Source organism: Anneissia japonica, unplaced genomic scaffold (genome assembly GCF_011630105.1).
Source record: "Anneissia japonica isolate Jap-2015-1 unplaced genomic scaffold, ASM1163010v1 scaffold287740_len772037_cov194, whole genome shotgun sequence".
Classification (NCBI taxonomy): domain Eukaryota; kingdom Metazoa; phylum Echinodermata; class Crinoidea; order Comatulida; family Comatulidae; genus Anneissia; species Anneissia japonica.
This window is the reverse complement of record NW_022736571.1, coordinates 767580-781507: the sequence shown is the minus strand read 5'-3', so window position 1 is coordinate 781507 and position 13928 is coordinate 767580. Positions and strand designations below refer to the sequence as shown.

Sequence of the window (13928 nt, the reverse complement as noted above, 5' to 3'; positions counted from 1 at the left end):
CAAGTGTAAGATTCTGCAACAGTGGTGGTGTAGGGCACACACAAAATAAAACCAATCTCAACCAACTTTGTGTGGGTGTTTGAAAGCGTGTCCTTGGTTGGATTGTATCTGCAATGCTACCATCAGCCCCGTGGATATCATTTGCCATAACAGCGACAGATGTCTGGTTCAAACTCCCACCGAGGCACCTTTTCAAACAATTAGATACTTTTTCGTAGATAAGCTATAGGCCCGATAAAAACTCTACATCATTGTTCCTTTATTAGTGACCTGTTCCTACAATTATTTGATTATACAATACATAGTACCACGTTTATATTTCAAATTAAAATGGTTTAACCAATTAACAATTTGTATTTCAGATCTAAAATGTGTCCCATCCTATCTATATACTATCGACCGATTTAATTTATTATACTATTGTAAAAACCATTTAATATTTTAATCCTAATATCCAATACGGCACAATCCAAATACAGATTTGACAGTCCACGATACGTCTCCAAAGATTAGGAATATATTAAAGCAAATAACTTACTCAAAACAATCCTTTTTCAAATTCGGTCGTCATAAATTTAAACTAATTCATTTTAAAGATTGTATTTCATAATGTCAACATCAGCAACGAGACCATTGTCATATCGGCCGTTTTTATGTCTAATATGGTTTCCCTTATGGGTTTTTTTTTTTTTTTTTTTTTTTTTTTTTTTTTTTTTTTTTTTATAAAAGAAAACTTTTATGAAGATCAACAAAGTTAATTCAGCACAAATGCAACATAACACAAACGACCATTATATAGCTTAGGTATCATTATTTTATTTAGTGATTCATTTATTACATAAGGAGCTCCTTACCATAAGCCATGCGAAGGCACTTAAATGAATTAACATAAGAAAAAAATACACAGCATCTAAACTGTAGGCCTGTACTTAAAACATTGAGGCCTAAACGATTACAGATTTAATTATGGATAAAATGGTCCAGACATGAGTCGCTCCTGAGTCCAATGGTAATAAAACCTTCAAAAATATATTCTGTTTCATTCAGATCATAATATCATATTCTAATCATGTGTGGGACGATTTGTACTATGGACCATGTGTCCCCATGGGTCCGAATGTTCCTCCTATAATACAGGTGACGACAAAATCCATGCTTCTGAGGCAACTATTAGGCTATACTTAGACTGTGTAAATTATTCACGACGTCATTCACGCCCTCTGTGGGCAAAATATCAGTTGAAGTCTAATATATGAGTTTATTTATCATATTGACTATTTCAATGTGGTTATTCCATGTGTTCACGTGATAAACCGGGTGATTCAATATAAACTAGTCTAAAACCGGGCATACACTGCGCCGTATGATGGTCGTACGACCGTCGGCAGACGAATACATCTTCGCTTTCTTGGAGAGCTTGACTACGCGAAGCCGTCTGCTGATTTTCGGTGGCAAGTCTGAGCAGATTGTTATTGAAAATAATCAGTTGCGCGCGCTTAATCCCGGAGTTGCATCGGTCGACCACCGTCGGCGGAGTGCATGCCTGACTAATAGGCGCCGTACCACACAAAAATCGCAGGGATAAGAAATTGAAACAGGATTAGCAAAATGAATATCTGCTCACGATTACATTTTCATCATTCTTATCGAATCAGTATGAACAATCAAAGGATCCCACTCAAATGAAATATTTAAAATCTGCGTTGTTTAAAAAATATTCGTTTTCTTTTCTCCAGAAATGATTAAAATAATAATTAAGTGCTGTCAACATAATTCCACGTCATTAGCTGAAGTTAACATCTGGGTCATGGTCTCCACCTTTAAAGATAGCATTGGTGTTCAATTCTTTCGTGTACCGTGGTAATCCTCGCCTTCTATTGTGAAATGCATAGACAGCGATCAGAAGACACACAAGTACTAGTACACAAATAAGAAAGCCTATACCTATACCCGTGCCAAAACTTGCGGGCTCATCCATCTGCCTTTTCTCTTGTTTTGTTTCTGAAAAATAAAAGTATAATCAAAGTTGATATCATTGTATCGTTTCTTGCAATTATATAACAGAATTGTTATAAGGAAAAGCGGGCTGCATAATCTGATTTTATAAATGTACACTATTAAATTTCAGTGTGAGCATTTTGATCCGTACAATTCGACAAAACAAAAAAAATACATAAAATTATCATGATACTCATAAGTGTTTGACTGTCTATTCATGCATAATATTGTGAAAGAAAATATCGTTGTATAGTTTCTTAAATTTATTACATTTAGTATATTTATTTATTTTTGTTAAATCCTGTGGACAGATACATAACAAAAAGAAACCAAAAATAACAAATAAATGAATGAAATTAAAATAAAATATAGAATTTGATATTAACCCTAATAACTCCACTCCATGCATATCTGACTTCGAAATGTTGGTGTAATATGCTGAGAAGCAGTTTGCCGGCCACACGATACAGATACATTAGATAGATTTGTTATAAGGAATGGTGTCCGCCTAATTTTTTTTTTTTGTCTATTAGACTGGTTATTGGCCTAAAGAAAAAGTGTGATGTATATTTTTTGTATTGTCTATTAGACTAGTTATTGGCCTGAAGAAAAGGTGTGATGTATATTTTGTTTGTATGAAATTTTTCATTTGTGTTGATCCAGCTGGATCAACACAATGAAAAATTTCATACAAATTATATTTGGATCCAAATGAAATTATTTCAAGATATATTTTCTTTATAGGAATGTTATTACATTTTATGTAGTCCTATACATTTTTGTAAAAAATTATATAAAAACTTCACTAAACGATTTATTAACTATTGTTACGTTATATATGATTATATTATTTATTAGTTTAATGTTTTGACACTGTTCTTAGAAAACAGATGTATGGTATGGAAAAAGTATAAGGACGAAATAAATATGTTGTAACTCTACAAAAAGAGAGAAAAAGTATAATCAAAAGTCATTTAACTTTCAATTGACAAGTGTTTAGAAGATTTTTTCTATCAGATAATGCATAGTTTTTATCTCTCCCAATTGGGAACGATTAAGTTCAGTATGATTGTATAATTTTCATGTTTTGTGCAAAAGTTGAACAAAAAGTGATTTAAAGCTTCATCATACCATTACATGGCTTTTCGTTAACGATGATATTATCAATTGCTATTCGTCCTTGATCCGTTGCTCCAGCAACACCCTCAATCAAATACTGAAGAAAAAAAACAAAACATAGAATAGTATCAACAGCTCCTTATTAATACTTTCAAGAGAACGACTTAAATAATACTCATGCTTAACATCATATTGCTGATGAGGATTATGATGGTGATAATGATGATAATAAAAATGGTAATGATAATGGTAATGGTAATTTTCTCATTATATAAATTATATATCAGTTATTACATACAAAGTAAGAGCAATTTTTTTTTTTAAATTTATTTATTTATTTATTTTTAAAAATTATGATAGGCCTATTTCTGTTATTTATTGTATTGTATTTAAATGCCTTTTATGTTTATATTTATTAATGGGGCAGCTGACTCTCAATGAGTTACAGTAAAATTTTGCTTAAGCTGCCCCTGACCATAATTTTTGTTGTACTGTACCTTTTGTAAATGTGTATTGGTCGAATAAATAAATGAAAATGAAATTAAATGAATATATATGGCATTGACAAGGCTCGTAATTGTGTAATAAATTGCCTCTGATGGGTTTCGATCCTGCGACCTTTCGCTGTCAAGGAGAGCGTCATAACCATTTGATAACAGAGGCTTCATGGTTAAACAGATTGAAGTAACTGCCAGATACTCGATTGCACAATACAAACAAATAGTTGCATATAATATAATATCAAGCCGTTAACACTGTATTTACAGTACTTTTAAGACGGAAGCAGTTTTTTTTTTTAAATTATGATAGGCCTATTTCTGTTATTTATTGTATTGTATTTAAATGCCTTTTATGTTTATATTTATTAATGGGGCAGCTGATTCTCAATGAGTTATAGTAAAACTTTGCTTAAGCTGCCCCTGACCATAATTTTTGTTGTACTGTACCTTTTGTAAATGTGTATTGGTCGAATAAATAAATGAAAAATGAAATGAAATGAAAATGATGATGATGATGATATAAGTAATAATGATGATGATGATAATGATAGTGTTTATGAATACGATAAGTAAAAATGATGATTTTTATATTTGTGTTATCAACTAATGTCTAACTTACCGTTACATTGTTTTCTTTTGGATTTATATTGATATACGCTGTTTTCCATTCATCGTCCTTATGTCCGGATATGCTCTTTAGTGGCTTGGTTACAATTGATCCATAGTAATTAGTCTTAGTTTTCAACATTAAAATATTAATCCGTTGAGTAACATCGCCAGTAGCTATATAGTCTAGAGACATACAATACTGGGTGTTTGGTTTCACCACGATGGTTCCTCTTAGGATGGCTCTTGCATGTGCTTTCTTGCCGTCTAAATCCAGTGCCATGATCGAGCCATGATCTTTACATAAGAAACACAAAATATGTTTAGCCCTTTAGCCCTTGATTGAAATTTCAGCCTATCACTCAAAATGTCGAAACCTTACAAATACCTAATAATATCTAATAATGATAATAATAATAATAATAATAATAATAATAATAATAATAATAATAATAATAATAATAATAATGTAACTTACTTTTCAAATATTTTTTATATTTTTTATATTTACTAGCATCTGATTTATTTATAAGTAGCCAATCAAATTCATCTCCGATATATTGATATATTCCACAGTCCTCAGCACCGGACTCGAAGTCACATGACTTTGGAATTGCCTTCTCTTCACTCTCTTCTGATTTGCATGGTCCGACTTCAAATGTGATGTCATCTAGAGCAATGTCTCCCTCATGGCCATTACCAACAATGGCTTCAAAAATAATCTATTTAATTACATAAAAAATGAGGTCTTAAATAGTGTTTACAGTTATATTTAAATATTTTATAATTTCTAATAACTTGTCAAACAAATATTGCTAATTAATAATAAGAAAATTAAAATATTTAATGTCGATTAAATTATATTTATGAAAATAGTTGATCATTTTTACATAATTTAGATAATAAATATATCTTATTATATTTTTTCAGCCTTGTATTCATTTTTCCATGTTCTTCAATTTAGCTTTATTTCCAATTTACTTCATAAATATAGGCAAATACAAATACTATAGAAATGAATGAAATTGGGCTGGAGAGGATAAATAATCTTATAATATCGAACTTGCGTCCACTCATTGAACCTAGGTTTATTGGTATGGATAAACAATGTTACCTATGAAACGCGCGTATAACTTTAGGACGTAGCTCATAAAAGATACAGTAATAATAATAGCAATATTAACAATAATAGCAGTGATAATAATAACAATACTCGCTTGCAGATTAACGTGTTGATTCGATAACTGATCCTTTCTACATGTTGTCACTGCATTTGTCTTTCCTACTATGTATCGCGTTAGTGGTTTGTGTCACATGTCATTGTTAAATGTGACCAAATGTGACAAATACTCTCAGATTTTGATCAATGAACTCACTCATGTGAATGGTAGGAAAGTTCTCATCGTATTGTTACCATTAACAATACTGAAATAAATATCTTCTTATTATATCAAGTTCCATATTGTGTTTAATGAAGTTGAATGATATCAAAAATGTGATGCTAGAAACGGGTTCACTTTATTGACTTCGCATGTTAATGTGCTTAACGACATTAGCGGACAAGTCAATTTCTTGCTAAAATTGTGTTACGTTTGCAAGAAAAAAATATGTGTATGGTATCAGAAGTAAAAACTTACAGTGATGAGGGTAAAATTTGTTAGAAAGCACTTTGTAAAAAGCATCGCACTTTTGGACCTCATATAGCCTTAAGTAAAATTTAATTAGCACTAGTGTACCTGAAGTACCAATCAAAGGAACTGAACCTTTCCTCGAGTGTCAACCATTCTTAATCAACTGAATAATCAGAATTTGATATTAATAGGCGTGGTTAGGAATACGCTTATGTCCCACAAATACCTATGTACAAACACACAGGTTTACGTTTACAACTGAACTTTTGGAATGGCTATCACCCAGCAAACACAAAACGTTCTTATAATGTTCGCGAACGTTGTGGTGATGTATGACACAAAATAACGTTCACACGTTGTAAGTTAACGTTCAAACGTTTGTGACTTTGTGAAATTAAGTTATAAGTACTTACATATGGTTCTACAAAATAACGTTCTTATCACCAAACTGTAACGTTATTATAACGTTCTTATAACGTAATATTTTTAGCTGGGCGGTTTGTAGAACCTTAAAAATATTAGCTGATTTGATTAGCCTAACGGTCATTACCTTAAAACTGAGGTCCACAATATCGTATGTTCCACTTCCTTCGTAGTCTTGATTGATCAAAACCATTGCTTTTTTCCAATTCTTTCCTTGGTTGCCCCTCTTGCTCCAAATTGACCGTCTATAGCTACCTGTATATAATTTGTATACATTCAGCGTTCCTACATGGTCGCCTTTCATATGGTACCAGAAGTTAAGGCAGATAGGCTCATCACGGCCGGCAATTGTCTGGGATGTAATTTTTGCCCTTTGACTTGGACGCCGTGGGTCGGATGTTTCTATATATATGTAGTGACCTAAGATAAAATAAAACAAAATGTGTTACTTCATATTTATATAAAAAAACATTAAAGTACATCAGGCATTCTGTCTGGTAGTTACAATGGGTTAATGATGGCGTATCCTAAACTGCTAGTATGTAGTACTAGTGCTGTTTAACACATGTACTAATAAATGAAATCAGTTACCATTTAAATTCCCCACGAAGCTGTAGTGGCGCAGTTTAGTTTGTGATTCGTCTGCATAAAAAGTAGAAGTGAAAAAGTTGCCTCAACGGGGAATTCAACCAAATTATTTCACTTTCTATGCAGACGCCTTAATCAACTGGGCCATTCTGGCTTCGTTTTAGTATGTGTATACACTGTTGTCGTTTATTTCAATACGTTAGTTTCTATAAAATAAAATGGCGCCTTACCTGTGGAATCACCGATAGTGTGGTCATTTACAGGTCCAGTATTTTTCGATCCTGTCGAACCTTGGTGCCAAATCCAATCAAAATTATCTGTAGTGTCCTGTTCATAGCCGCATAATGTCAAATTTTTCTCAAAGTCGCAATCGGCGTTGGGCAAACCTGGAGTCGGTGTAACTGCATTTATTTAAACATTAGATCAGTTAATGAGTATATTTTAAATAAAATTTAAGTGATATGTAAGATCCAATACTTAATTTCGGCATTCTTTTTGAAAAAATAATATGGTACTATTTATGAAGTTAAGCACAATTGAACAATATTTTTTAAGTCGTAATATAATGGTCATTGTTTATATGTGCTTGTAAGATAATTCATGAGCTATAACTTTCATATATTTTATAGAATAGTGTTTTTATTTAATTAGGCCAATAAAAAAAAATCCAAGAAAATGGGTAGGTCGGTAGAATTTTTTTTCTTTTAAATTATTTTTTAATTTTTATCAATAATGTGTTTATGCTTTAAAAGTAGAAAATACACCGAAATGCAACAAAGACCATTTTAAAATCTATATTGAAGAGAAAAACGATCGCATAACACTGTCGCATCACCTACTGTCGCAAGAATAGGCTAATCCATCCTTTTTAGTTCATTAACTTTTTTTTTCGATATAGTAAAAAAAAAAATTAATTAATTAATAAAGTGCCGACTCTCAATTTCGAATTTTTTGGGTCGGTGGGGCGTGGCCAACACAATATATATTTTTTTATTTGGCCTTATAGTATCATTATAGAACATAATATGCATTAGTACATTTTATACGTTTTCACTCATTAACGTTGATGATATACCGATTTTGATGAACTAAAAAATAAATTACTATTTATATAACTTAATATATATGACTTATTAGCATTTCGTCGTAAAGAGAAAGAAGTCCTCTCCAATTAAAGAACGCATAATACCGTTCCTATGTTATTTGCAAATTAAAATGGCTGTTAATTCTGTTTAACTTGTATTTGTTACCGGTATTTAATTTCGTAATTTGTTTTATCTTTCAATTTTAATTTCATCAATAAAATATTTCATTTCTGGTTTATTTTAAATTAATACTGTGGATAGGCCTATAACATCGAAATATAATGGTTGTTACATCATATGATAATATACCGTACTTACTGACTTTGCATGGTCCATTCGTCGTTGTGATGTCATCTAGGGCGATATTCGGATAAGTTGATGACCCTTTCGTTCCTACAAACATTATCTGAGCACAAAATACATACTGACGTTAGCTGTGAAATTTAGACCTATTTGCTAAAGTAGTGTATGCGTCGTATTGGGCGTGAAGCCGAGCACTCACTCCGTCGCACGACCGTCGTACGATGAAGCTAACTTTGCTCCTTGTGAGCGCTACACGACTTGACGCCGTCGCTGATTGTCGGTGGCAGTCTGAACGGATCGTCATTACAATGATCCGTTGCGCACGCGCCCTGGCGTTGCGTTCTTCATAGAATCGCGCCGGCCGACGACATCGGGGCGATTTGAGTGCCCGGCTTAGTCGAAATATGGAAGTTTGATGTGTTCATCAACATACATTTGTAGATAAGTCTGATTAATTAATTAATCTTTTTCATCTAATTATTTTCTCTTACTGGGCGGCTAGTCTGTGGTTGCTTCACTGTGTTTAGTTTTCGGTTTACCCTTCCTCCATATACCGTATTATATAAATATCATAGGCAACTAATGTAGGTATATCAATCTTACATAGAAATTTGAATCTTGTGGATATATCTCCAAATCCTGCTTTTGCCATGTTGACGATCTTTGATTGTAAATAGCCCAGAATGGATCCAACGGCTTGCTTTCTCCTTCTAGTACTAAGTATATGGCAAACTTGTCCACGGACCAGTGGTTGATATAAAAGAAAAATCTTAAACAAATGGTGTCCGTATTCATCTTTATCAATGGACTAACGAGTCTAGCGTCATCTCCGATGGAGTTAGAGTACAACGGATTGATATGAACAAATGCTCCTTGAAATGAAAAATAATCATAATGAAAGTATCAAGCAAGTGAAATGTTTATTTCATGTAGTAAGTAAAGGATGTAATTTATATATTCATGTCTCAAAATAATTTGTAGACATATTAACAGCTGATTTGAAAAAAAAAATTATATAGCGCATATCGACCTATGCACTACCCGTTCACACATTCATGACTATTATTACGGTAGAGCATGATTTTTTACTTCAAAAAGTCTTGCTCTACTGTAAAAAAATTCATATATTATGTGAAAGCGACCTACGTTGACATCTTATCTTTCTAAATGTACAATTCAATATTATAATTAAATATTGAAGGATGTTCCATATTTACAACGGTAGTAAATTTTTACTAAAATGCAAATATAGGTCTCCCTCCAAATAAAGTCTCCTCCATTTAAAGACCACATTTTGTAGTTCATTTTAAAGGATTCCATCTATTTAGAGACCAAAGACTATTGGCAGACCCAACTGAAATTTTCCCTCCCTCCAAATGAAAACACTATCAAATAAATAGTGATAATGAATGCATGTTTTCTATAATAAATTGCGTTATATATTACTGACACATATAGAGAAATATTAGCCAATGCACTGTTTTGTGTGCAGTGCTTTATGTATATTGAAAATGCTAATGTTAGTGGCAATGTTAGTAATATTTTAATGAAAAGACAACTTGATGTATAGCTACTATGGAATGTTTTATTAAGAATAAATAACAGCATGCAGTAACTGTTCATTCATTTTAAATTTTAAAACATGTATATGTATTATTTTATTTAATCTAAGGACCACATTTGTGTTGGTCAGGCCTGAAAAAAAGGAGGGAGAAGAAACAGTTCAATTGGTAAAATGTTACCTAAATGATTGGTGAGGATCGAATGCATGGCGGAGTATACAAATATAACTTGCTCAATTAAATTAATATCATATAATTTCAGAAGATTCCAGTTTGGAAAATAGATGCGAAGAATGAGACCGTGGTGGAGAACCAGATATGATCCTGAAAGCCTTTTTCTTTTGAAGAATTTGAAGTTTGTTGATGTTAGATGGATAGCTTATGTATTGCCCCAAACAATGTTGCAGTAGTTCAAGTAAGGAAGAATGAGAGAGCAGTAGAGAATACGAAGAACATTACGGGAAATAAATGAGGAAAGTCTAGAAATGATGCCAAGGCTTTTGGAAATTTTACTCTCAACTTCGCTTATGTGATTTTCCACGTGAACCCACTATCTAAGCGCACACTTACACATTTTGCTGATTGGACAGAGGATACTGCGTTATTAGAGATAAAAAAAATTGTAGGCTGAAAGATCGATACTTTTGAGCTTTTTTTTTTCTCAGGAGTATGTGCAAGTCTAATGGTTACCACCACGCACAGCAAACTAAATTACATCAATAGCCGTTGTTTTGTGCACAGTGTTATATTGTTATATTGAATAACAATAGTGTTAGTAGGACGTTAAAGTTTGTATTTTTCTAATTAAATGGATATTTTGGTAAGACAAGCACCGGACTTGATGTGTGGCTACCGAGAAATTGTTTATTATGGTAATCCACACTTGGAAGAAAACATTCAAACTTAATGTATGATATCATGGTGTATATAGTGTATATTTTTAAAATGTATATAGTGCTGAATATTGAATTAGTAGGGCGGTGTTTTTAATAATGTTGTAATGAAGATTTGCGTATAACGAGCGCAGGACTTGATATTTGACTACCGGCAAATGTTATATTAAGAATCCATAAAAGCATACAGTAACTGTACTGTCATATTACAAAATACTTGGAATAAAACAATCTTAAATTTACTATATTATTTATTTATTTCGATCTAAATAGAGATACTTAAAGACCACTTTTATTGCCGTTCTTTAATTAGAGGAATTCTAATAAGAGACCAAAGCTGCTAAAGACCACTAAAGCCCCGGTGCCAAAAGTGGTCTTAAATTGGTAGGGGGCCTGTAATTATTGCAGTGTTGTCGATATAATTCTGAAGTATGTACCTTTGTCGGTGCCTTTTGTATGGTCTACACGTGGTAGAACGTAGCTTCGGTATCCATCACCATTGTACAAAGCCCAGTCAAATTTGTCGCCTATACCCTGTGTGTAATTGCACATGTCTACCTCAAAAGTGCAGCTTACGTCAGTCCTTGGCAGAGGTGGTGCCGGTGTTGGAACTGAATTCAAGGAAAAATTATACATAAATATGCCTAATTAATATCACATATGTAACAGGATATGCGACAAAGAGAGGAGAGAAGAGAAATATATTGTATATATATTATTATCGTTCTCAAAGAGTTCCACCTGGTTCTATAAATATAGTAGAGAATTATCTGTTTTGTTGTTTACCTTAGCAACGGTTTCAGCAACTACTTTGATCACTTCCTTCTAATGGACCCTTGATTGAATTGGGTCGTTCACGTTCGGTGAGTGAGTGCGCCATCACGAGTTTTAACCCCCCCCCCACCCACAATAATTTTTGAGCCAGGAATGATAATTTTATAGCCTATTATTTATTAGTCTAACATTTTAAAAAATCAACTTTTCTCACTTAGCGGTATATCTGTTGATAAAGGTTGGCCAGTGTAATTTCACTTTTATATGTAATATAATATACTTTACAAGAATCAGTAAATTTTTTACCAATTATTATTGACATCAGTATATTACTGTACTGCATCATAGAGGGATTACATAGTCATACTTACTGAGCATGTGATACAGATAACACCAACAGAATTCTACTGTTTTTCTGTTGGTTTTTCTAGTTTTTAAAAAATAAAAACCTCATTGACATTTTATCTCAGTCTATTTTTTTTCTTATTTTTAAAGCAATTTCAGCCTCGGTGTTCTTATAAAAACTGTTCTTATATATATATAAAAATAAGTCTACATCAGTTCTAGCATCCAGAAGATGCGTGCTGTGAAATACATTAAAAAAAATGCTTTCTGATGCAATCCCTTTGGACTATCACACACGCAATTTGCATTGTGAATCATGTGACTTATTATCTTGTTCGATATATTTGACTCATTGCGTGCACATACATGATTCAGGAACACTTAATCCTCAGGGAATGAGAATAACCGAGCAATTACTAATTTAGGCCTACCAAATGCAAAGTCAAGTACGTTGCGTAGATTTATTTTAATGAGCTGAAAATTAAACAAAATATCAAGGACAAATAAACACCACTGATCTCCTAAACTTCTATATACTTACAACTAAAGTAATCAAAATTTCCCCACCCCTACACCACCCGGCAAATCGTTAGCACTGCCATGAGATGACATTTCCAATGTCATTAGGATCTCACAAGTTTGACTGAAAAATTACATATTAAATTATTTTTAAACCTATTAATATTTGTTTCAACTCTGTGCTATAGGCCAACTTTTTTTTTTAAAAGTTAGTTCTAATTTTATAGACAAAGTAGTGTACAATTAATCACTGTATAGATTTACAAAAGCAAGTATGAATAAACATAACAATGTTTAAGTAAAAAATATATCTTACTCTCAGGACATGCCCCCGCGTGGACATAGACGTCATCAAGAGCAATGTCACCATATTCTCCTTCACCTCTCACTGCCTCAAATACAGCCTGGTAAAAGAAACCATTTCGTGTTTTATATTTTTATCTATTTATATAAGTATGTGGCATCACTGATTTTATTGTTTTTAATACTATTGTATTTTGTGTTTTTTTATGAGTATCTGATGGTTGTATATTTCGAAACGTTCATTTGTTATACAATAAATTTATTTTGAAATTTTTTTTACATTTTTGGATGTTTTCTACTATACTACTACTGCTACTACTACAACAACCACCACCATCACCAACATCACTACTACTACTACCTCTTCTTCTGCTGCTGCTGACCAACTAACAACAGCTACAACTGCAACAACTTTTAGCAAAGCTAATATAATTCATGGATTTACTGAGAAAGAAACTACTGGAACGGTTCACTTTCATGTAGGCACACTGTAGGTTATATTAAATTTCTCGTCAGATCTAAATTGGAAATTGTTAGTCCTCTAGATATTTAAATCTATGCTGGAAGCAACTATCCTCTGTGCAATAGTGACTACAGTACACGTTAATATTTGCAGCAATTAAAATCAGAATCAAGACCAAGACACACACTAAGTTTTAATGTCTACTCACAATAAAAGACTTCAGTGCAGGATTGACAGACACCGTTGCACGATACCATCTGTCGCCATGATCCCCAGACATCGTCCATTCTGGTGAGCCCAGTGGTGCTTTAGGATCCTTGATATAAACTTTTAGTGTCTCAGAATGACGACCGTTCATATTGTACCAGAACTCTAGGCAATTGTTAGATGTTGTGTTGAAGACGGGGGACATGATCCGGGCCTTATGTCCTGACACAACAGGATACACTGATGTCTCCAAATACATGTAAAACCCTTTACAATAAAACCAATCGACAATCAGAATATAATACAGTATATTTATACAGAAAACCGTATCATGGTTGTTTTGTTAAATAAATCTCACAACTTAAATGTTTTCATTCATTAAATGAAAATGCACTGTTCTATTGACCCAATTATTTTTGTTGAAAATATACGGTAATTTCTATTTTAGTTGTATGATAAAACAAATAATAGATATTCATATTCTTGGCACCCCACTTTGAATGGAACAGTCTATCTTTCAAATCGTGAAAACTTCATTGTACTCATAAACATTAATTTTTTGTCTCTGAAATTACACTAAACATTAACTTCAACGAAGAAGCATTGTTT

The 13928-nt window shown here is 32.6% G+C and overlaps 1 protein-coding gene across 1 annotated transcript; it reads right to left on the bottom strand.

The window, feature by feature from the left end:
* Positions 1-242: 242 nt before the first annotated feature.
* On the bottom strand, positions 243-13613 carry LOC117116813 (MAM and LDL-receptor class A domain-containing protein 2-like). The gene is made up of 11 exons (XM_033260908.1): positions 13321-13613; positions 12663-12750; positions 11146-11319; positions 8857-9125; positions 8269-8356; positions 7096-7266; positions 6405-6697; positions 4702-4945; positions 4237-4520; positions 3130-3214; positions 243-2001 (listed from the first exon to the last, which is right to left on the bottom strand). Exons 1-11 carry the CDS (start codon positions 13576-13578, stop codon positions 1784-1786), a joined length of 2172 nt encoding a protein of 723 aa, XP_033116799.1. The 5' UTR covers positions 13579-13613; the 3' UTR covers positions 243-1783.
* Positions 13614-13928: the final 315 nt, after the last annotated feature.